This window comes from Cydia amplana, chromosome 9, assembly GCF_948474715.1.
Source record: "Cydia amplana chromosome 9, ilCydAmpl1.1, whole genome shotgun sequence".
Classification (NCBI taxonomy): domain Eukaryota; kingdom Metazoa; phylum Arthropoda; class Insecta; order Lepidoptera; family Tortricidae; genus Cydia; species Cydia amplana.
This window is the reverse complement of record NC_086077.1, coordinates 2,136,426-2,158,950: the sequence shown is the minus strand read 5'-3', so window position 1 is coordinate 2,158,950 and position 22,525 is coordinate 2,136,426. Positions and strand designations below refer to the sequence as shown.

Sequence of the window (22,525 nt, the reverse complement as noted above, 5' to 3'; positions counted from 1 at the left end):
ACAACCTGAAATAAATAAATAATTTGAGCTATTGTTTTGTTTCGTCCTCTTGACCGCGGCGAGCTGTGATTGGTCAGTTTGATTATAGTTGACTAAACCGTTTCGAAATGAATATTGTAGTTGAGCCCATACACGAAATGTACCCAATTAGAGTTTGGTATACGAAATGTTAATTCAATCATTACAGTCGACGAGTAGAAAATTAATGTAGTTTATCGTTTGGCGTCACTGATTTTGAATTTCGTATGTCGATTATTTTTTGTACTATGGGGCTGTCCATAAATTACGTCATCTATTTTTGACGATTTTTGCCCCCCCTCCCCCCCCCCTCCCCCTCTAAAATCATCCAAAAATCATGCTTCGAATGACCCCGTTTCCTCCTACGTCATGCTACCATCATCCGATGTCCAGACCCCCCCCCCTAATTTGATATGACGTAATTTATGAATAGCCACCATGCTATGTACTCGTATTTTGTTTTAGGAACAACTGAGGCGTATCAAACGAAATCAGGAGAGAGAAAGACTGGCCGGCAATGTCACGACACCTGGCGTATTCAATACTGACAGTGAGTGTATTTTCAAGAGAGCTTTTTTCAACTAAATTTAAAGATTTAATTTAGTAAGACTCAATAAAGACTTTTTCTTAAACTTTGCATCTCGTCTACAATCAATATCTTCTTGCTGAATATACAAAGTATACAAAAACCTTTCGTCCAAAGTCCAATTCGATACATTACATTACGTATTACAACAAATGTCATTTTTTACAAGCATTTAACTATAACTAGTGTAAGTATTTATTTCAATTTGATTTATATATGATTATTTATTTGTGGTGGGTCCCTCATCGGGTGAAGGCCTTCCTGAATATATGTCCAATAAAATATTTTTTTCACCTCAGCAGCTCGAACAAGGGTACTTTGCTACTTAAAAACAGTGAGCAAAATCGCATTTTGCTCACTGTTTTTAAGTAGCAAAGTACCCTTGTTCGAGCTGCTGAGGTGAAAACTTAATTGTTGGTAATATCTTAAGAAAACAGGAGTGAATAGAGGTAAGTGATGAAGAAGGAATACATTTTTCGGGTTCTCTAATATGTTCTCACTGCTGAGGTGAAAAGTTTTATGAACTACACGAGATCAAAGTTATTTACATCTCATGCGCTTTTGAGTCCCTTACTACGCTCAAGATTCTAAATTAGATTCACTCGCTACGCTCGTGAATCTACTATAGAATCTTTCGCTTGCACGGGACTCAAAATAAGCACTCGAAGAAATATCAAACTTTGATCTCTTGTTGTACAAATAACTATTGTGGTGGGTCCCTCATCGGGTGAAGGCCTTTCTGAATATATGTGCAATAAAATATTTTACAGTACATATGAGGCTACTTTTCCGCACTAGTGCGTAAAATAGCACTTTCCGTGCGTATGTCGAAACTTTAAAGTGCCATATGTACTGTAAAACGTTGTTCGATACACGTGCGAATAGGTAATTCGCAACTCGTGTCGATTTAAAACACTCCCTTCGGTCGTGTTTTAATTTATCGCCACTCGTTTCGATTTTTTTCTTTTTCGCACTTGTATCGAAAATAACTATTTTGTCTTATGTCGTAACAGGCATGAGTATGTCGTCATCAAACGACTTCGGATCGGCGTCACCGGGACTCATACCTTTAGGTCAGATCAAACAGGAACCGGACCTGCACACCCCATCACGACGGCGCGCTAAACTGAAACCCGACTTGAAGCTTAAGGTAATAGTCATACGGTTCATTTTCGTAAAACACTTACTAATTGAACGATGGCAGACGTTATTTCGATGCCGCAAGGCTTACAAATGATCAGTGAATAGGGTATTTGACTGTAAGTATTTAAAATAATTTATTTTACACCATGCAGGAAATAAAGCATCAGAAGATTAACAGAGAAACGTAGATAGCAGTTATTTTTAGACACAATTTCTATTTTAAAACCCGTATAAAACTATAAAGAGTAGGTAATTTGATTGTGACGTCACATGTTAGTGTTTCATATATAGACGGTCAAGCAGATCTTGTCAGTAGAAAAAGGCGGCAAATTTGAAAAATGTAGGCGCGAAGGAATATCATATAAGGTTTTAATTATTTACTTGGGTAATAATTGAACCATAATTTGCTTTTCAGTACATGTGTTCGTTTGTCTGTCATTTTAATTTGTCTACTCTCAATTGCTCAAAGGTTCACTGGAAGAGATCCCTTATAGGGATAAGTTCGCCTTTGTACATTGTATACTTTCTTTTAATTGTATCTTAACCTGTCTTATGTACAATAAAGTGTTTACATACATACATACATACATACCCTATTGAAGTGAACTATTATCTATTTGTTTTTAGGGTTCCGTACCCAAAGGGTAAAAACGGGACCCTATTACTAAGACTCCGCTGTCCGTCCGTCCGTCCGTCTGTCACCAGGCTGTATCTCACGAACCGTGATAGCTAGACAGTTGAAATTTTCATATATATATATATATATATATACATATATATATATATATAGATAATGTATTTCTGTTGCCGCTATAACAACAAATACTAAAAACAGAATAAAATAAAGATTAAGTGGGGCTCCCATACAACAAACGTGATTTTTGACCGAAGTTAAGCAACGTCGGGCGGGGTCAGTACTTGGATGGGTGACCGTTTTTTTGCTTGTTTTGCTCTATTTTTTGTTGATGGTGCGGAACCCTCCGTGCGCGAGTCCGACTCGCACTTGGCCGGTTTTTTATTCCCAGTGCGGTGCATGCGGGCAAGTAGGGCACATGCGTACGAACAAAGCGTGCCCTCTGTACACCGGGTCCATGGGAGGGGGCCCCTCATCCCCCCCGGAAACGGACGTCGAGCCCATTCCGGAACCGGATGAAGAAGACACCGGATACGTCGACGGGGTTAAACTCACCCTGCCCAGTAAGGTTATGAAGGTAAGCACAAATATTTAGGCTGCTCCTTACTTTGCAAAATTGGCCATAACGACCGTGGCAATAAGGGCCAGTTTGCACCAACCACATTTGACAGACTGATTAACGTCAGCCGGCGCACCCCGGCGCTTTACTATGAAACTTTCCATACATAAAAATTTAGCGAACTCTTTAACGATACGAACAGTTTGGTGTAATCGACCCTAAGTCGGAATGGCTTACGTTACGTATGTCGGAAAGAGAGTTGAGCTTAATGATTACACACAGTTACAATATATGATAGAAAATAAACGAACGATAAAGATGGTATTTAAGTGCACGATATTCAAGCAAATATCTTTAAGAGATTTTAAATCAGTTTGCAATCGATTGTTGAACTTACTGTCCCTGCGAAAAAAGGAGACAATTCCGAAATTCCATTGTCATTATATGATACACATGTTGTATGCGTAACCTCAACTCGGGCGCTGTACTTATACAAACGCGTTCTTTATGAATTGCATTTCATAAGTTGGCTAACAAGACAAGTGAACTTGTATGATTGCGGACGATAAAAAACTGAATTGATAATGATGAATGATGATGTATTGAGATTTGATGATATGTAACATAGACATGAATCATTGAACCTGTGTCTATTTATCGGTTGATTTATGTTTTATTGTGTCCTTAGCAATCCGCCGAGGAACTGAAACGCCGCGGCGGCGGCCGCCGCAGCGAGAATCGCCCGGGCGGTCGCAAGCAGCGCCGCGGCACGCTCAGCGAGTCCTGCGACTACTTTGTTAAACGACCAGCTGAACGAAGGAGGACTGACCCACTGGTCACTCTGTCCTCGCTTCTGGAGGATGTGCTGAGTCACATGCGGCATCTACCTGATGTTCAACCCTTCTTGTTACCTGTCAATCCTAAGGTAAGTTTGATTTAAGAAGACACCCTGCGACTACATCCTGAAGAGACCAGCTGACCGAAGAAGAATTGACCCACTGGTCACTCTGTCCTCGCTTCTGGAGGATGTGCTGAGCCACATGCGACATCTACCTGATGTTCAACCCTTCTTGTTACCTGTCAATCCTAAGGTAAGTTTGATTTAAGAAGACACCCTGCGACTACATCGTGAAGAGACCAGCTGAACGAAGGAGGACTGACCCACTGGTCACTCTGTCCTAGCTTCTGGAGGATGTGCTGAGCCACATGCGGCATCTACCTAATGTTCAACCCTTCTTGTTACCTGTCAATCCTAAGGTAAGTTTGATTTAAGAACACATCGAGCTAAAACGACGGTCGCAGCAGCGCCGCGGCACGCTCAGCGAGTCCTGCGACTACTTCGTTAAACGACCAGCTGAACGAAGGAGGACTGACCCACTGGTCACTCTGTCCTCGCTTCTGGAGGATGTGCTGAGCCACATGCGGCATCTACCTGATGTTCAACCCTTCTTGTTACCTGTCAATCCTAAGGTAAGTTTGATTTAAGAACACATCGAGCTAAAACGACGGTCGCAGCAGCGCCGCGGCACACTCAGCGAGTCCTGCGACTACTTCGTTAAACGACCAGCTGAACGAAGGAGGACTGACCCACTGGTCACTCTGTCCTCGCTTCTGGAGGATGTGCTGAGCCACATGCGGCATCTGCCTGATGTTCAACCCTTCTTGTTACCTGTCAATCCTAAGGTAAGTCTAATTTTGAAAGACTACTGGATATCCCTCAGTTTACTACCCAATATTCCAACTTTATTGTGTAACACAATATCGAGTCTTGTGACTACTTCGTTAAACGACCAGCTGAACGAAGGAGGACTGACCCACTGGTCACTCTGTCCGCGCTTCTGGAGGATGTGCTGAGCCACATGCGGCATCTGCCTGATGTTCAACCCTTCTTGTTACCTGTCAATCCTAAGGTAAGTCTAATTTTGAAAGACTACTGGATATCCCTCAGTTTACTACCCAATATTCCAACTTTATTGTGTAACACAATATCGAGTCTTGTGACTACTTCGTTAAACGACCAGCTGAACGAAGGAGGACTGACCCACTGGTCACTCTGTCCTCGCTTCTGGAGGATGTGCTGAGTCACATGCGGCATCTACCTGATGTTCAACCCTTCTTGTTACCTGTCAATCCTAAGGTAAGTTTAATTTTTGAAGACTTGTGACGCATAATTAATTCTTGTGACTACTTCGTGATACGACTTGCCGAGTGACGAATAACTGATCCTTTGGTTACTTTATCATCGCTATTAGAAGATGTGCTCAGGCATATGCGAGATTTACCTGACGTGCAACCTTTTCTATTACACTTTAATAAAAAAGAACAGAGTCCTGATCACTCTGGTCGCTGTTAAAAGAAGACGTGCTTAGCTATAGTTGGTCGAACCAAATTGTCAGTAAATAAGAACAAAAAAACTATACTCATCCTTTTCTTGTGTGCTAGTACTAGTGTAAGAGAAAGATTAGTATGATTCTCTCTGTCTATGTTTGAAATGAGACAGTATATGCAGCATCTACCTTTTTTTAACTGACTATGTAATGTATATTTATTGACATTTATTTATATATTTTTATTTTTCTAGTTGGTAGCGGACTACTACCACATCATATCTCGCCCGATGGACTTGCAGACGATCCGTGACAATCTGCGCCAAAAGCACTACCATAGCCGAGAGGATTTCCTCGCCGACGTCAACCAGATTGTGGAAAACTCGACCTTGTACAACGGTAATACGGCTCACTTTACAATATGCTACCGCGACCTTATGGTTGGTTGTTGAACTTGCTATCGGTTTGCAAAAGGAACACTTAATTCAAAGTCCTTGTTGTTGCGTGTGTAATCTTAGATCAGACCCTTGGAGTCCGACCAAGCTAAATCTGCATGGTATTTGCAATGACAAGTGTGACCATGTCAATATTAGAGGGTTTTCCAAAAAAAATGTACATTTCATTCATGTCTTCAAAATATTGACTTTTTGGGCTCATTTTACTCAGAATCATTTGTACGCCTCATACATGAAAAAACGTGTCCCAAAATTTTGTATGAAAAAATATATTTCCTGTGCGTCACGTTCATACAAATAAAAAAAATATTCATACAAAAATGAGACGATCTGGGAAGGAAATCTTGGGACACATTTATTCATGTATGAGGGGTAGGGGTATTCATGTACAAATGATTCTGAGTAAAATGAGCCCAAGAAGTCAATATTTTGAAGACATGAATGAAATGTATTTTTTTATTGGAAAACGCTCATTAATGTAAAATTTCTATGAAAACATGACTAGCGGTAGGGTCATCAATTCCTAGGGGGTCTGGTGCTAGGCTAGGCACCTATTAGTACTTGTCCTCTAGCCACCCAGACGTTAAAGCTTGCCAATGAAAATTCAACTTTGACTTGTCAAAAATAAGGTTCAAATTAGAATGGAACAGGTGACCTTTTTATAGGTCTCTGGGCGGCTAGAGGTTAAACTTGTCTGCCCTAGGTGCGACCAGTAGTTTGACGGTGGCGGCGCAACGGATGCTGCAGAGATGCGTGGAGAAACTGGCAGAGAAAGAGGAACAGCTGATGAAATTGGAAAAACAAATCAATCCGCTGCTCGACGACAATGATCAGGTAATGGAACTTATGCTAACGTAATAAAGCTGTGTTTTGCTTGGCTCTACTTGAAGAAAGTATATTATGATTTTTTTTATTAGTCTTCTTTGAGTCTTGAATATTTTTTTTTGTTAGACCACATACAGTTATATATATTCGCCAGTAACTGGCCACCCTAAACTAAAAATGAATTCTATTCACCTATAAACAGAATTCATTTTAGTATAGTGGCTAGTTATTGAAGGATGGCCACTTATTGTAACCTTATCTTATACTAAAATGAATTCTGTTCATAGGTGAATAGAATCCATTTTTAGTTTAGGGTTGCCAGTTATTGGCTGATGGCCAGTTACTGGCGAATTACCCTATTTGGGCCTCTTTTTGCCTCATGCTTTTCATATTGACGCGTTCTCGGGTGGAAATTAAAATGACGCTCTATGCTACATACTAATTGACTTTAGTATTTACTAGCGACCCGCCCCGGCTTCGCACGGGTTAACAAATTATACATAAACCTTCCTCTTGAATCACTCTATCTATTAAAAAAACCGCATCATAATCCGTTGCGTAGTTTTAAAGATCTAAGCATACATAGGGACAGACAGCGGGAAGCGACTTTGTTTTATACTATGTAGTAACGAGCCCGGGTCTGCTTTTAACAACTAATCACAAGAATTTGCTCAGGCACGTGCGTCTTTTTAAGTGCGGTGGTTGACAAACATTTTCCTGCAGGTGGCGCTGTCGTTCATTCTGGAAAACTTACTGACTACCAAGCTCAAGGTGATGCCGGAAGCCTGGCCGTTCCTCAAGCCGGTCAATAAGAAACAAGTCAAGGACTACTACAACGTTATTAAGAAGCCCATAGACATGGAGACTATGGGGAAGAAGATACAAGGTTAGTGTTTGATGGGTGTCATTCTGAATCCCTAACAACGTTTGTCCTAAAGTCACTGCTCTAACTGGTTTGTCCTAATGGGCACATGCCCTAACGTTCAATTGTCATAACGATTATTTTCCATAATGTAAGGTTCTGAAAAATGGTTAGGTTTTAGAACTTGCTGCCACAAAAGTGGGTTAGGTTAGGGTTAGAACTGCGACCCTCGCAAAAAACAAAATATGCTTAATAACATTAGGATAAGCAATCAATAATTAGGGAAACCAAAATTAGGGTTTTTAGTGTTAGGACAACTGATCATTATGACAAACAATATTAGGGAATGCAAAGAGAGGAGAAAAGACTTTAGGGATTCAGATATAAATCCGTGTTTGATGAACGCTGGGGGTCGTCCAGAAATCATGTGATCATATTTGGCCATTCGTTTTTGATAGCAATGGCGGATGATTGAGGCAACGTCTCATAGCTCCCGCAAATTGTGACAGTTCTTGTTTTTGCCGTTTTCAGTTTTTGGCTTTCCCGCTTTGAAAAAAAAAATACACGTGATATCTTCTCTAACCCAATCGTGATCTTTCGTGATATTTTTCTTACCCCCCACCTCCCCACTAAACGATCACATGATTTCTGGACGACCCCTTGTTGCTGAACTTGAATTTTGAACAAGAACGTGACATCAATGTTAGGCCGAAGCAAACAGAATAGAGTGTATAGAGATTTACTGTCATGGTAAAAGTGGTTACATAGCCACAGTAAATTTACTTCCATTCGACAGAATATTAAAACTGTTAGAACGCCATTTGACTTTGATCCTTATTTTTTTCACTGATATATGTTAATTTGTTAAATATCAAAAATTAACGTCATATTTTCGAGCGATGGCGTCATACCCTTGGCCTACTGTCGAGTCGACAACTTGACTATGACGCTTAGATGTATAAAGTTTGTTCCGTTCACAGCTCACAAGTACCACAGCCGAGCGGAGTTCTTGCGAGACATTCAGCTTATTGTGGACAACTGTAAGGCCTATAACGGACTTAACTCGCAGTTCACGAGGCAGGCTGAGGCCATCCTCAAGGTCACACAAGAGGCGCTTGAACAGGTCAGTTTTGAGTAAAGTATCAAGTACGCGACATTCAGCTTATTGTGGACAACTGTAAGGCCTACAACGGACTCGACTCGCAGTTCACGAGGCAGGCTGAGGCCATTCTCAAGGTCACACAAGAGGCACTTGAACAGGTCAGTTTTGAGTATAGTATCAAGTACGCGACATTCAGCTTATTGTGGACAACTGCAAGGCCTATAACGGACTCAACTCGCAGTTCACGAGGCAGGCTGAGGCCATTCTCAAGGTCACACAAGAGGCGCTTGAACAGGTCAGTTTTGAGTATAGTATCAAGTACGCGACATTCAGCTTATTGTGGACAACTGTAAGGCCTATAACGGACTCAACTCGCAGTTCACGAGGCAGGCTGAGGCCATTCTCAAGGTCACACAAGAGGCGCTTGAACAGGTCAGTTTTGAGTGTAGTATCAAGTACGCGACATTCAGCTTATTGTGGACAACTGTAAGGCCTATAACGGACTCAACTCGCAGTTCACGAGGCAGGCTGAGGCCATTCTCAAGGTCACACAAGAGGCGCTTGAACAGGTCAGTTTTGAGTATAGTATCAAGTACGCGACATTCAGCTTATTGTGGATGTAAGGCCTATAACGGACTCAACTCGCAGTTCACGAGGCAGGCTGAGGCCATTCTCAAGGTCACACAAGAGGCGCTTGAACAGGTCAGTTTTGAGTATAGTATCAAGTACGCGACATTCAGCTTATTGTGGACAACTGTAAGGCCTATAACGGACTCAACTCGCAGTTCACGAGGCAGGCTGAGGCCATTCTCAAGGTCACACAAGAGGCGCTTGAACAGGTCAGTTTTGAGTGTAGTATCAAGTACGCGACATTCAGCTTATTGTGGACAACTGTAAGGCCTATAACGGACTCAACTCGCAGTTCACGAGGCAGGCTGAGGCCATTCTCAAGGTCACACAGGAGGCGCTTGAACAGGTCAGTTTTGAGTATAGTATCAAGTATGCGACATTCAGCTTATTGTGGACAACTGTAAGGCCTATAACGGACTCAACTCGCAGTTCACGAGGCAGGCCGAGGCCATTCTCAAGGTCACACAAGAGGCGCTTGAACAGGTCAGTGTTTTGTGGTTGTTATTATTTTATTTTAATACCTCCTTGCCATTGAACTTCAATCAATTCCCTCTCTTGAGCTTTATTATTAGCATAAACTACTGTTTGTTGGTAGTGTTGGTTGGTGCGTTGTAATGTTATGTGTAAGTTTGGGGTCTCTATTGTTTCCCAAACAGTTTTAATCCATAATGTAGGTATTGTTTGCCCGAATTTTCGTTAGTCATAATTCATTTGGTTCAGAAACGCGTCACTTTTCAGGATTTAAAACAAACCTAACCTATCTAGGTATAGGATAACCTAACGAAAATCCTGAAATGTTAAAAGTTTCAGTTTTATGACTAATGATAATATGACAAACAATACATTATGACTTAAAACTTTATGGGAAACAACGGGACCCCGTAAGTTTGTTTTTTGTTTCCCTTTTTTTACCTGTTTTTGCCACGAATAAACAATTTCTATTTCTATAAACAATTGAAAATAAACACTTTACAGGTATATGGACGATTTCGATATGGATGTTTTCCGTGCTGAAGACTTTTTTTAACCCTTAGTATAAACATTAAAGCGCCCATAATTTTCTCAACAGTTCGGTGAGAACGTGAGTCAACTGGAGGCGAACATAGCTCGCGTGCAACAGAAGATGTTAGAAGAGGCGGAACAGTCCGACGAACCTGAAGAACCACCTCCCCCAAGCGACGAGAAACGCGGCCGCGGACGCCCGAGGAAATACAAGCCACCCAGGACATCAGCTGATGGTAACTATCTGTCTCTGTCTCACGCGAATAGAACGAGTGCAACAGATATTAGAAGCAGAACAGTCCGACGAGCCTGAGGAACCACCTCCCCCAAGCGACGAGAAACGCGGCCGCGGACGCCCGAGGAAGTACAAGCCACCGTGACATCAGTTGATGGTAACTATCTGTCTCTGTCTCACGCGAATAGAACGAGTGCAACAGATATTAGAAGCAGAACAGTCCGACGAGCCTGAGGAACCACCTCCCCCAAGCGACGAGAAACGTGGCCGCGGACGCCCGAGGAAGTACAAGCCACCCAGGACATCAGCTGATGGTATAATATTGCTTATTTACAGCAAAGCTTACACCAAATATACAGTTTTTTTCCGTATTTAGATTTTTTTCCTTTGCATGTTCGTTAAGTTATTTATTTATTTATTTATTGATCAAATAAGTAACACAGCATTACAGTATAAAACCAAGGCACTGTGAAACTACAAGTATAAAAGAAAAGATACAAGGAAAAACAATATATATAAAAATTAAATTAACTAAATATTAGATTTCGGCGACGACGTAACAGCCATATTACACGTAACAGGAGTTATATTTCCATGCCGAATTCCAAGGTCTGTAAGTGCCTTAGATTTTGATGATGATGAGTCAGTATAGAGAAGAAAAGAGTACGCCACCCGAGAGTCTATAATACAGAAAGCGCACCGTCCGAAAAAGTCACCAGAGCCCTTACCATGAGTCATTGGCAGTGTCAAAACTGACAAACGCTTTCGAGAACGTAATTTACTTTATATACATCTCGCTTGCCCTAATATGCGAGTACGAGCGAGATGCATAGAAAGTAAATTACGTTCTCGATGGCGTTTATGTCAGAGTCAAACTGGTGGTAGTGATACAGATGACACTTTTGACTTTAAAAGATGGCATGTGTCTGCCGTTGTCTAACAGCGATCCGTAAACCCTGTGATAGGCGACTCAGTATATTGTCTCTAATGAAAAAGTCATGCTAATTTTGTTTTTTCTCAGGTGCTACGCCAAGGAAGCGGGGTCGACCAAGGAAAGACCAAAATAGCTTGGAAGAAGGTAAACAACGAAGTTTACAAAATCTTATATATTTACATTATTGTCGTGTCTTGTCTATTAAAAAAAAACTACTATGTTTTTATAGTTTTACCCCCTTATCCATAAAACTTTACAAGTCTCAATTAGTTTATTTTTGTTTTACCCCTTTCTAATAACTTACTACGGGCTTTATATCTCATATATGTATTAATAATATTAAAATGCTGTATATGATTAAGAAACATTCGGGAGATACGCCGCTTCGAGTATTTTATTTGACCCCCACTTGTTTCTGTGAATTTCTGCTAGTATAAGGAAAAATACCATGTGATTTTCAATCAGAAATAAATCTATCTATAATTTACTTTTGGTATATTAGCTCCTTAAAGGACTGCGTTTTTTAATCACTACATAGTATAAAATAAAGCCGCTTCCCGCTGTCTGTCCCTATGTATGCTTAGATCTTTAAAACTACGCAACGGATTTTGATGCGGTTTTTTTAATAGATACAGTGATTTAAGGGGAAGGTTTATCTATAATTTGTTAACTCGTGCGAATTCGGGGTGGATTGCTAGTTTGATATACATTAGGGTGAAACTACCCATCATCACAAAGGTAAACAGGTAGGCAGGTAATCATAACAAGCAACGATATCGTATCTACAATAGTATTCTTCTATAACTTTATTGTGGTGTCTCTTGACGCAGATCTTCAATACTCGGATAGCGGCAGCTCGGGACTAGAGGAGGTGGAGACTAACGACGACACCATGGTTCAGCTGTCTGTGCGCCCAGGTAATTTTAAATATTTTTCTTATCTTATCTGACTTTTATCTCCATACCAGGGATGTTGCGCATCCGCATCCGCAACCGCGGAACTTCCGCATTATTTTCAACATCCGCATCTGCATCCGCATCCGCATAAAATCGATGCGGAGCTTATGCGGATGCGGATGTCGAACAAGTCGGTACAGGAACGTCTTAGCGGCGGCGTAAGTGCTAGGTAATTTCGTCATTACCTATTAAACGAAATCGTCTAGATCCAGAAAAGTTGGCCAAGTTACTGTTTATTAAATATAACGCACCTATATTCTTGCTCAAATACTAAACGTTTCGGTTTTTTTTAATAAAAAATACTAAAAATGTAATATTTGACGTTTTTTAAGTACCTAATCTTGACATCCGCATCCGCATCGGCATCCGCGGATGTGAGCCTTTAAATATCCGCGTCCGCGGATGTCAAATAATCTGCATCCGCAACATCCCTGCTCAACTGAAGCGCTGGTGGCCTAGCGGTAAGAGCGTGCGACTTGCAATCCGGAGGTCGCGGGTTCGAACCCCGGCTCGTACAGTCAGCCGCAATAGTTGCTAAGCGGGCGAGGTGTTCAAAATAATCTTGACGCGACTTTATTGTTAAGAGAATAAGAGCGCGTCAAGGTAATTTTGAACACCTCGCCCGCTTAGCATCTTCTGCTGCTGACTGTACCAATGAGTTTTTCGGAACTTATGTACGAAATATCATTTGATATTTACCAGTCGCTTTTTGGTGAAGGAAAACATCGTGAGGAAACCGGACTAATCCCAATACGGGCCTAGTTTACCCTCTGGGTTGGAAGGTCAGATGCAAGTTAGACGTAATATATACCTAAAAATCAATTTTTTCCATTATGTTATCAAGTTAGGTATAACTTATTGAATTGTTATTACCACAGAAGACGACTCAATGGTAGAGCCGTTCGACACATCGGAGTTCCTAATAAAGCGAGAGCCCGTCGAGCCACAGCAAGACTTCGTCGACCTCGACCAGCATTCGTCGCAGTACACCTTCCCCACTGTCATCAAGGTATGTCGACAGACGACAGCTGTTCGGTTCATAGTTCCTAATAAAGCGAGCCCGTCGAGCCGCAGCAAGGCTTCGTCGACCTCGACCAGCATTCGTCGCAGTACACCTTCCCCACTGTCATCAAGGTATGTCGACAGACGACAGCCGTTCGGTTCATAGTTCCTAATAAAGCGAGCCCGTCGAGCCGCAGCAAGACTTCGTCGACCTCGACCAGCATTCGTCGCAGTACACCTTCCCCACTGTCATCAAGGTATGTCGACAGACGACAGCCGTTCGGTTCATAGTTCCTAATAAAGCGAGCCCGTCGAGCCGCAGCAAGGCTTCGTCGACCTCGACCAGCATTCGTCGCAGTACACCTTCCCTACTGTCATCAAGGTATGTCGACAGACGATAGCCGTTCGGTTCATAGTTCCTAATAAAGCGAGCCCGTCGAGCCGCAGCAAGGCTTCGTCGACCTCGACCAGCATTCGTCGCAGTACACCTTCCCTACTGTCATCAAGGTATGTCGACAGACGATAGCCGTTCAGTACATAGTTCCTAATAAAGCGAGCCCGTCGAGCCGCAGCAAGACTTCGTCGACCTCGACCAGCATTCGTCGCAGTACACCTTCCCCACTGTCATCAAGGTATGTCGACAGACGATAGCCGTTCGGTTCATAGTTCCTAATAAAGCGAGCCCGTCGAGCCGCAGCAAGACTTCGTCGACCTCGACCAGCATTCGTCGCAGTACACCTTCCCTACTGTCATCAAGGTATGTCGACAGACGACAGCCGTTCGGTTCATAGTTCCTAATGAAGCGAGCCCGTCCAGCCGCAGCAAGACTTCGTTGACCTCGACCAGTATTCGTCGCAGTACACCATACCCAAATCCCCACTGTCACCAAGGTTTGTCGACAGACAACCGTTCGGTACAGAGTTCCTAATAAAGCGAGCCCGTCGAACCCCAACAAGACTTCGTCGACCTCGACCAGCATTCGTCGCAGTACACCTTCCCTACTGTCATCAAGGTATGTCGACAGACGACAGCCGTTCGGTACATAGTTCGGTTCGGCCAATTTTCAAACTGAGGCGCTGCGGGGTGACGTTATTCCATTTGGGTCGGGGTTGAGTGTAGTTATTTTCTGTGAAATACAAACTCAAACACCTTTCCCATTCTAAGGGCATTCAGAGCCTAGCTAAGATGACAAGATGATACCAAACGTCACGTCACTATTTCCATACAATATTTAAGTTTCGATTGTCGATTGTTATTACAAGCTTTTATTTACTTTCACCTGTCCCGTTGTCTGTACCTAATCAAATTTTGCAAGTTAAATTTGATCCACTTCCCGGTTTCTGACTGAGCTGAAATTTTGCATGCATGTATAAATCGGCTGACAATGCAATATTATGGTACCATCGAGCTGATCTGATGATGGAGACAGGTGGCCATAGGAACTCTGTGATGAAACAACGCAACCTAATTGTGTTAGGGGTTTTTAGAACTGTCTCGATGAGTATTAGTTGTCTGTCGTAATAAAAGTACAGTCAGCGATAAAAGCTTGTACCAAAAATTGCCAAAAACTTATATTGGCTAGGCCCCAGGGTGCGTAGCCAACATACCAATCGTTTACGCTCCTTAGCGCACGAAACGTACCTATCATTGTCGCACTAATATGGAAGACTAATAGAGAGACACAAAGTGTTTCGTTATCGTAGCGCAGGCGATTGTCATCTTGGTTAGGCACCCTGGAGTAGCATTTTATTTTTTTCCCTTCCACCAACAAAATAAAGTAAATATTTGGCGATTCATAAAATATTTGTTGACACCATAGTCGTTTTACTTAGCAAATATTTGTAATACCTACGTATCTTTTTGTTGGCGTACTCAAAAAAAGTGTTACAGAATAATATTTTGCAAATATTGAGACAAGTAAAGTGCTACTTACGATGTGTTGATTCAGTCGCATCGACATTATATATGCAATTTATATAGTTCAAATACGTTACGATAGGTATAGATAATAGTTCTTATAGTTCGATGATGTTAAAGATATAGGTTTAACAATTTTAGAAAAGGCAAACGGAATTTATGACTAATGAATGAAATTACAGGATAGAATTACGCATTTTCTTAATCTGACGGTTACAAGTTTGAACAGGCGTGGCTCACTGCGCCATTTTGTCGCGTCACAACAAGTACCTACAAGTACATCTGTCCCACACCAATTTTGGTGGCTAGCTTATGCCGCGCGTGGCGCTTGCGCCACCTAGCGGTCATATCTGTCGTAATCGTAACAGACGCGTTTTGTTTGAGTGTGAATTTTCTGTACCTAGTACTATTATTTATTCTGTGGTTCGAAACACATTATTCGTCGGATTCCTCCTCTTGGGCTCCTACTTAAGAGCCAACAGGAGCTAAGATTTAAATATTTTAGGTAAATATACCCGTCTCGCTAACGGAAGCGGCTCCTAAAACTAGTGCGATAAGGACAAGGCGACATATCATGCGTAAAAATATCAAAAATCGAGGTTTCGTACTCGACTGTTTCCTCCTCCAAAACTTAACCAATCGTAACCAAATTTGGAAATCTAAATGATTATGACATTATCTGTGTCGGACCGTTTTGATTTTTTGACTAATTGATGTCAGTTTTGAATAGCACGCCTCTCATTGCGGCATAGTCAATTAGGCCATTTTGGCCATTTTTGAAGGGCTCTAGCGCCTTAAAAAACAAAAATATCAAAAAAAGCAAAACGGTCCGACACAGATATTGACAATATTAATCTGTGTTGAAAAAATCATTGCTCTAGCTTCAAAACCCACGGAGGAAACAGTCGAGTACGTTTGTATGGAGAAATGACCACTCCTGTTGGCTCTTAAAGGTACACTGGGAATTATGGGGTTAAAAGGAAACTGTGTTGCATTCTAATGGTCTCTGTATACAGGAGGAGCCAATGGAATCGGACATACACATGGAACCACCCATGATGGAGGGTGCTTCTATAGACCCGCCGCAGTTCAAAGAGGAACCGCCTGAAAACTGGCAGGTTAGTATCGGTGTACACTAGTAACTGGCAGGTTGGTATCGGTGTACAGTATCAATGGAACCGGACATACACATGGAACCACCCATGAAGGAGGGTGCTTCTATAGACCCGCCGCAGTTCAAAGAGGAACCGCCTGAAAACTGGCAGGTTAGTATCGGTGTACACTAGTAACTGGCAGGTTGGTATCGGTGTACAGTATCAATGGAACCGGACATACACATGGAACCACCCATGATGGAGGGTGCTTCTATAGACCCGCCGCAGTTCAAAGAGGAACCGCCTGAAAACTGGCAGGTTAGTATCGGTGTACACTAGTAACTGGCAGGCTGGTATCGGTGTACAGTATCAATGGAGCCGGACTTGCACATGGAGGCGCCCATGATGGAGGGTGCTTCTATAGACCCGCCGCAGTTCAAAGAGGAGCCGCCTGAAAACTGGCAGGTTAGTATCGGTGTACACTAGTAACTGGCAGGTTGGTATCGGTGTACAGTATCAATGGAACCGGACATACACATGGAACCACCCATGATGGAGGGTGCTTCTATAGACCCGCCGCAGTTCAAAGAGGAACCGCCTGAGAACTGGCAGGTTAGTATCGGTGTACACTAGTAACTGGCAGGTGGGTATCGGTGTACAGTATCAATGGAGCCGGACTTGCACATGGAGGCGCCCATGATGGAGGGTGCTTCTATAGAGCCACCGCAGTTCAAAGAGGTGCCGCCTGAGAACTGGCAGGTTAGTATCGGTGTACACTAGTAACTGGCAGGTTGGTATCGGTGTACAGTATCAATGGAGCCAGACTTGCACATGGAGGCGCCCATGATGGAGGGTGCTTCTATAGACCCGCCGCAGTTCAAAGAGGAACCGCCTGAGAACTGGCAGGTTAGTATCGGTGTACACTAGTAACTGGCAGGTTGGTATCGGTGTACAGTATCAATGGAGCCGGACTTGCACATGGAGGCGCCCATGATGGAGGGTGCTTCTATAGACCCGCCGCAGTTCAAAGAGGAACCGCCTGAGAACTGGCAGGTTAGTATCGGTGTACACTAGTAACTGGCAGGCTGGTATCGGTGTACAGTATCAATGGAGCCGGACTTGCACATGGAGGCGCCCATGATGGAGGGTGCTTCTATAGACCCGCCGCAGTTCAAAGAGGAACCGCCTGATAACTGGCAGGTTAGTATCTGTGTACACTAGTAACTGGCAGGTTGGTATCGGTGTACAGTATCAATGGAACCGGACATACACATGGAACCACCCATGATGGAGGGTGCTTCTATAGACCCGCCGCAGTTCAAAGAGGAGCCGCCTGAAAACTGGCAGGTTAGTATCGGTGTACACTAGTAACTGGCAGGCTGGTATCGGTGTACAGCATCAATGGAGCCGGACTTGCACATGGAGGCGCCCATGATGGAGGGTGCTTCTATAGACCCGCCGCAGTTCAAAGAGGAGCCGCCTGAAAACTGGCAGGTTAGTATCGGTGTACACTAGTAACTGGCAGGTTAACATCAGTATACACCCGTAACTGGCAGGTTAATACCGGTATACACTCGTAACTGGCATTTTAGTATCAGTAACGTCCATTAATCACGTCATACTGAAAAAAAAACGAATGATCACTGATGATGGGGAGTATGGACGTTAACACGAAGAATTTCGCGCATTGACCCACCCCACTTCCTATCTCCATCTCACGCGCATAATCTGATTGCTGTCCCACTCGCACAGTGCGACCGTCGGCACATGGGCGCAACAGCAATATAGTGCAATAGCGTGTGCAACAGAGATAGGAACAGACGGGTCGATGTATGAAATTCTTCGTGCTTAGAGTCCTTACTTTACATGAAAGCTGATTTTATTTTATTTTTTAGCCTGATCCTGCTATACAGGATGATCTCCAAGTTACAGACAGCGAAGAAGAGACCGAAGACGGGTTATGGTTTTAAATTAAAATATAACTTACATTTACTGGAATCTAAAATACAAGATAGATAGATAGATAAAGCATTTATTGCCACAACAACAAGGATTTTACATTACAACTATTGGACACACGATTATATACATAACTTATAGCTGGTCAACCAAATCTTGTCAGTAAAAAAAGGCGCGAAATTCAAATTTTCTATGGGACGATATCCCTTAAGATCGGTTTTCCTAGGATAGCGGTGCCGTCATATAGCGGCCGTCTCCATACTAAATAATACGGCTAAATATGGATGTCGTAGTATTTGTATGGAGACGGCCGCTATATGACGGCACCGCTATCGGAGGAAACCAAAGCTTTAGCGCCTACATTTTTCAAATTTGCCGCCTTTTTCTACTGTCAAGATCTGGTTGACCAAGTATAGTATTGACCAATGATTTATATTATAGTATATAAGAATACACTTATAAGCAATGTTTGACATGTATACATAATCTAAGTTTTTATTGTTACTGTGACACGCAAATATTAGATACATAATTAAAGAATATTTGAAATTAAACTTGTTTTTAATCTTCAAGTCATAAAGGGGCCCACTAATAAACAGTCCGCCGGACGGTATCGACCTGTCAGTTGTACGGAACTGTCAACTATTTGTTCTAACTGACAGGCCGGTACCGTCCGGCGGACTATTAATCAGTGAGCCCCTTAAGGTGTGAAAAATACAGGGTCATTAAGTCCTTATAGCCCCTAGAACAAAAAAAAAATACAATAGGTAATTATAATGGAAGCAAATATCTTTAAAACCGTTTCAAAAAAATCTATGGATGATTCAAAAATAAATGGCTTTGCCAGCGCATCGCAACTATAATAATGAAATCCGAACCTAACGAATATGCATAATATGGCATCGTCCGCGGCTAAATCAGTGTGATGCATCCCTAATCAGTCTAAAAGCCGACACGTACCTACGATGGGGATTCATATAGACGATATTTGAAATTGCAATCGCTGTACACAGTAGGAAATAATTTATCAGTCGTGCATTCTGTAGGTATACAGTCAGAAACGCGTCACTTTTCAGAATTGCCAATTTGCCATAAAACAAGCCTAACCTAACCTTTCTATAGGATAACCTAACAAAAATCCTGAACATTTAAAGGTTTCAGTGTTATGACTAATGATAATATGACAAACAGTACATTATGACTTAAAACTTTATGGGAAACAAAGGGACCCCACAGTAGGCATCAAGGAAGTTGTGCACCCTACACCGTAATCATGAAGATTACATTAAAAAACCCGGGCAAAATTAAAACCAGATGACGATATGGGAGGTCATGATATTAGGTATGTAAATACCACAGAACATATTAAAGAGGTTAGAACGGCTATCGCGCGCAGTTAGTATCGGAACCGGTGTCGCCGCTCGTTCCTCTCCACATTTCCACATTTCTCGCGCAACGGTAGTAAAAACTTGCGTGCCTGGTGAATGGATACGCCTCCTTTAGACAGATTTGATGTCTGGCTTCTTAATCTGAACGTTATTGTGGCGCAAAAGGCATGTTTACGTTTTTCGGTCAGCGCGGGTGAGTACTAGCATGCGAGCGTTTGCTCATAACCGGCGGCGACACGTACCCTGCTCGCATCGCCATTCTACTTGTTCTGTGGTAAATACCCACGTGATCGAGAAATTAGTTTAATGACCCCTATTATGATGCGCATAAGGCTAAAACTACACCCTTAAGGAAAATACATAGGTACCTAACTATTAATAGTACATTATTGTCGAGGTTCGGAAGTAGCTACTTGCAGGCTGAGGATTCGTTTTAAACGGACGACCTTGGGAGTCCGTTTAATTGAATCCGAAGCCAGCAAGTAGCCTTCCAGCCGAGTCATATATAGTGCTTTTCTCAAAAATGGTGCAAGAAATAGAAATATTTTACAGAAGCAACGTTCAAATTTTCACAGAAAAAGGTAAAACCATTAAAAAGATTTGCTTGCCGCCATTAAAAAAAAAGAAGTGTATTTTCTGCTGAAAATACGCCAACCTATTTGAGACACCTAAATAGTCGCGGTACCAACATTAAGCCTGTAACAGACTATCGCACCGCACCGTGACCTTGGAGCGTCGCACCCGTAAGTGAGAGCGAGAAAGAGATATCTGTTTCTCGCTCTCACTTATGAGTGCGACGCTCCAAGGTCGCGGTGCGGTGCGATAGTCTGTTACAGGCTTTATAATAATAAGTGCTGATCATCTGTTTGGCTGTTTAAAGGGACCTATGCCTTCATTTGATATGGCCATTTAAAGTTTTAAAAAGTTTGGAACTCGTTAAATAATGGAATTTGTATGCGACATTGCAGTCCCGAAATCGAGACTGCAATGTTTTTAACTTTTTAATTTTTTGAATGACCATAAACAACGCACTTCGCGACCTATTTTTTAATCGGCAACGTCGACTTTGCCGTCCATTTTTGAGAAAAAGACTATTAAAAGTTACGTGCCCACGTATAGCAAATGGTGACAATTTTTAAAGGGACTTTTGCACCCTCGTTATACTTTCCCTTCCAGACCCTATCGTCATGGTTACGGCACGCATGGTGCGGGAATATCTTCGCACGAACAGTTTATTGTGTTGGGGAGATTAGTCCAGTTTGGGGTAAAGTTGGACATGTCGACTTTGTGTGTTTTGTTATTGAATTATTTGTGAGATGTCACATCGCTTGCGTTGCTTACTCGTCACGTAATACGTGGGAATATAATAAATCCCAATATAAGTACATTATAGCTGGCGTGAGAAGAGTGAATTTTATAAGACTTTTTTCTTTATATCCAACATAAGTACTAACAGTTTAATTACCCAGCCTGCCCAATCCAACTGTTATTTTAGAACAAAACCAAACTTGAGTACCTAGTACAGTCAGCATCAAATAGACAGATAGAGGTCAAAGTGGCCAAATATATCGTAACACACTTTTGTTATCATAGTTATAAGTAGGGCTCCCGGTATCCGTGTTACACGCCGAAACGAATACCCGTGTTCTTAAGCCCGGCGGTGCTAAGAACACGGTTTACACGAAACCGCCGGGATCCGGATACGTCTCCAATAAACGTTCCCAAGACACGTTTCTCAGATACGTATCTCCGTTTACACGGGTACTTAACACCGGCCCGAACGGATCCGAAACAGGTTGACCCAATCTATGCTCTAGGTCTGGGTATGTAAGGTCTAATATTGAATGTTGACTTCAGATGAACTCGTTTGGTGTACGATTTTTTTTTTAATTATTTATAACTGTGTTGATATAACATATTTAGCCAACTATACAATATATTAATCGAAGTAGGTGTCCCTATCCTATATTGACTACTATTTTTAATTTTAAACCTACTCGTCCCTAGTTGAAATTAAAACCTTCATTTTTAGGGTTCCGTACCCAAAGGGTAAAAACGGGACCCTATTACTAAGACTCCGCTGTCCGTCCGTCCGTCCGTCTGTCACCAGGCTGTATCTCACGAACCGTGATAGCTAGACAGTTGAAATTTTCACAGATGATGTATTTCTGTTGGCGCTATAGCAACAAATACTAAAAAACGTGATTTTTGACTGAAGTTAAGCAACGTCGGGCGGGGTCAGTACTTGGATGGGTGACCGTTTTTTTGCTTGTTTTGCTCTATTTTTTGTTGATGGTGCGGAACCCTCCGTGCGCGAGTCCGACTCGCACTTGGCCGGTTTTTTTACTATTATTGCTTTTAAGTAGAGATGCCACGAATATTCGGCAACTATTCGGTATTCGGCCTATTCGGCCACTTTGCCGAATATTCGGTATTCGGCCGAATGTTGCCTACTATTCGGCCGAATACCGAATATCTGTTGCCCCTAACTAAAAAGAAAAATTACACAAAAAAAATACCAAAAATTAGGTATGTAGTATATTTAATATTTAAAAAGTATTATTGGAAAGTTGTTAAAAAGGGAGACCCTTTTTTTAAGCATTTGTTGATTATGGAATATTTTCATTTTATCATGGGTCTGATTTGATTGACTCTATTTATTAGTTCTGTTTTACAAAAAATATATCTTAGCAAACGTTGGCTTTGTTGGCGAACATTTTGGCGAAGTTTTCATAATAATTGTGACTCACAATGTTCGCATCTCATGCCGAATATTCGGTATCGGCCGAGAGGGTGGCTGAATATTCGGTATTCGGCCAAAACCACTATTCGGGGCATCTTTACTTTTAAGCTAACATATTCATCATTAATTACATAATTAATATAATTATATTTCA

The 22,525-nt window shown here is 42.1% G+C and overlaps 1 protein-coding gene across 1 annotated transcript in view; it reads left to right on the top strand.

Moving 5' to 3' along the window:
- The window catches only part of LOC134650932 (transcription initiation factor TFIID subunit 1), a 58,495-nt gene extending 40,195 nt beyond the window's left edge, over positions 1-18,300 (top strand). The window contains exons 23-36 of the mRNA XM_063505887.1: positions 484-568; positions 1,618-1,754; positions 2,773-2,958; positions 3,629-3,865; positions 5,522-5,666; positions 6,426-6,556; positions 7,271-7,433; positions 8,390-8,532; positions 10,211-10,379; positions 11,400-11,456; positions 12,143-12,229; positions 13,147-13,277; positions 16,204-16,305; positions 18,177-18,300. Coding sequence (XP_063361957.1) covers positions 484-568; positions 1,618-1,754; positions 2,773-2,958; positions 3,629-3,865; positions 5,522-5,666; positions 6,426-6,556; positions 7,271-7,433; positions 8,390-8,532; positions 10,211-10,379; positions 11,400-11,456; positions 12,143-12,229; positions 13,147-13,277; positions 16,204-16,305; positions 18,177-18,251 — 1,848 coding nt within the window. The 3' untranslated portion in view covers positions 18,252-18,300. The remainder of the gene's footprint in view (positions 1-483; positions 569-1,617; positions 1,755-2,772; positions 2,959-3,628; positions 3,866-5,521; positions 5,667-6,425; positions 6,557-7,270; positions 7,434-8,389; positions 8,533-10,210; positions 10,380-11,399; positions 11,457-12,142; positions 12,230-13,146; positions 13,278-16,203; positions 16,306-18,176) is intronic.
- The last annotated feature ends 4,225 nt before the right edge of the window (positions 18,301-22,525 follow it).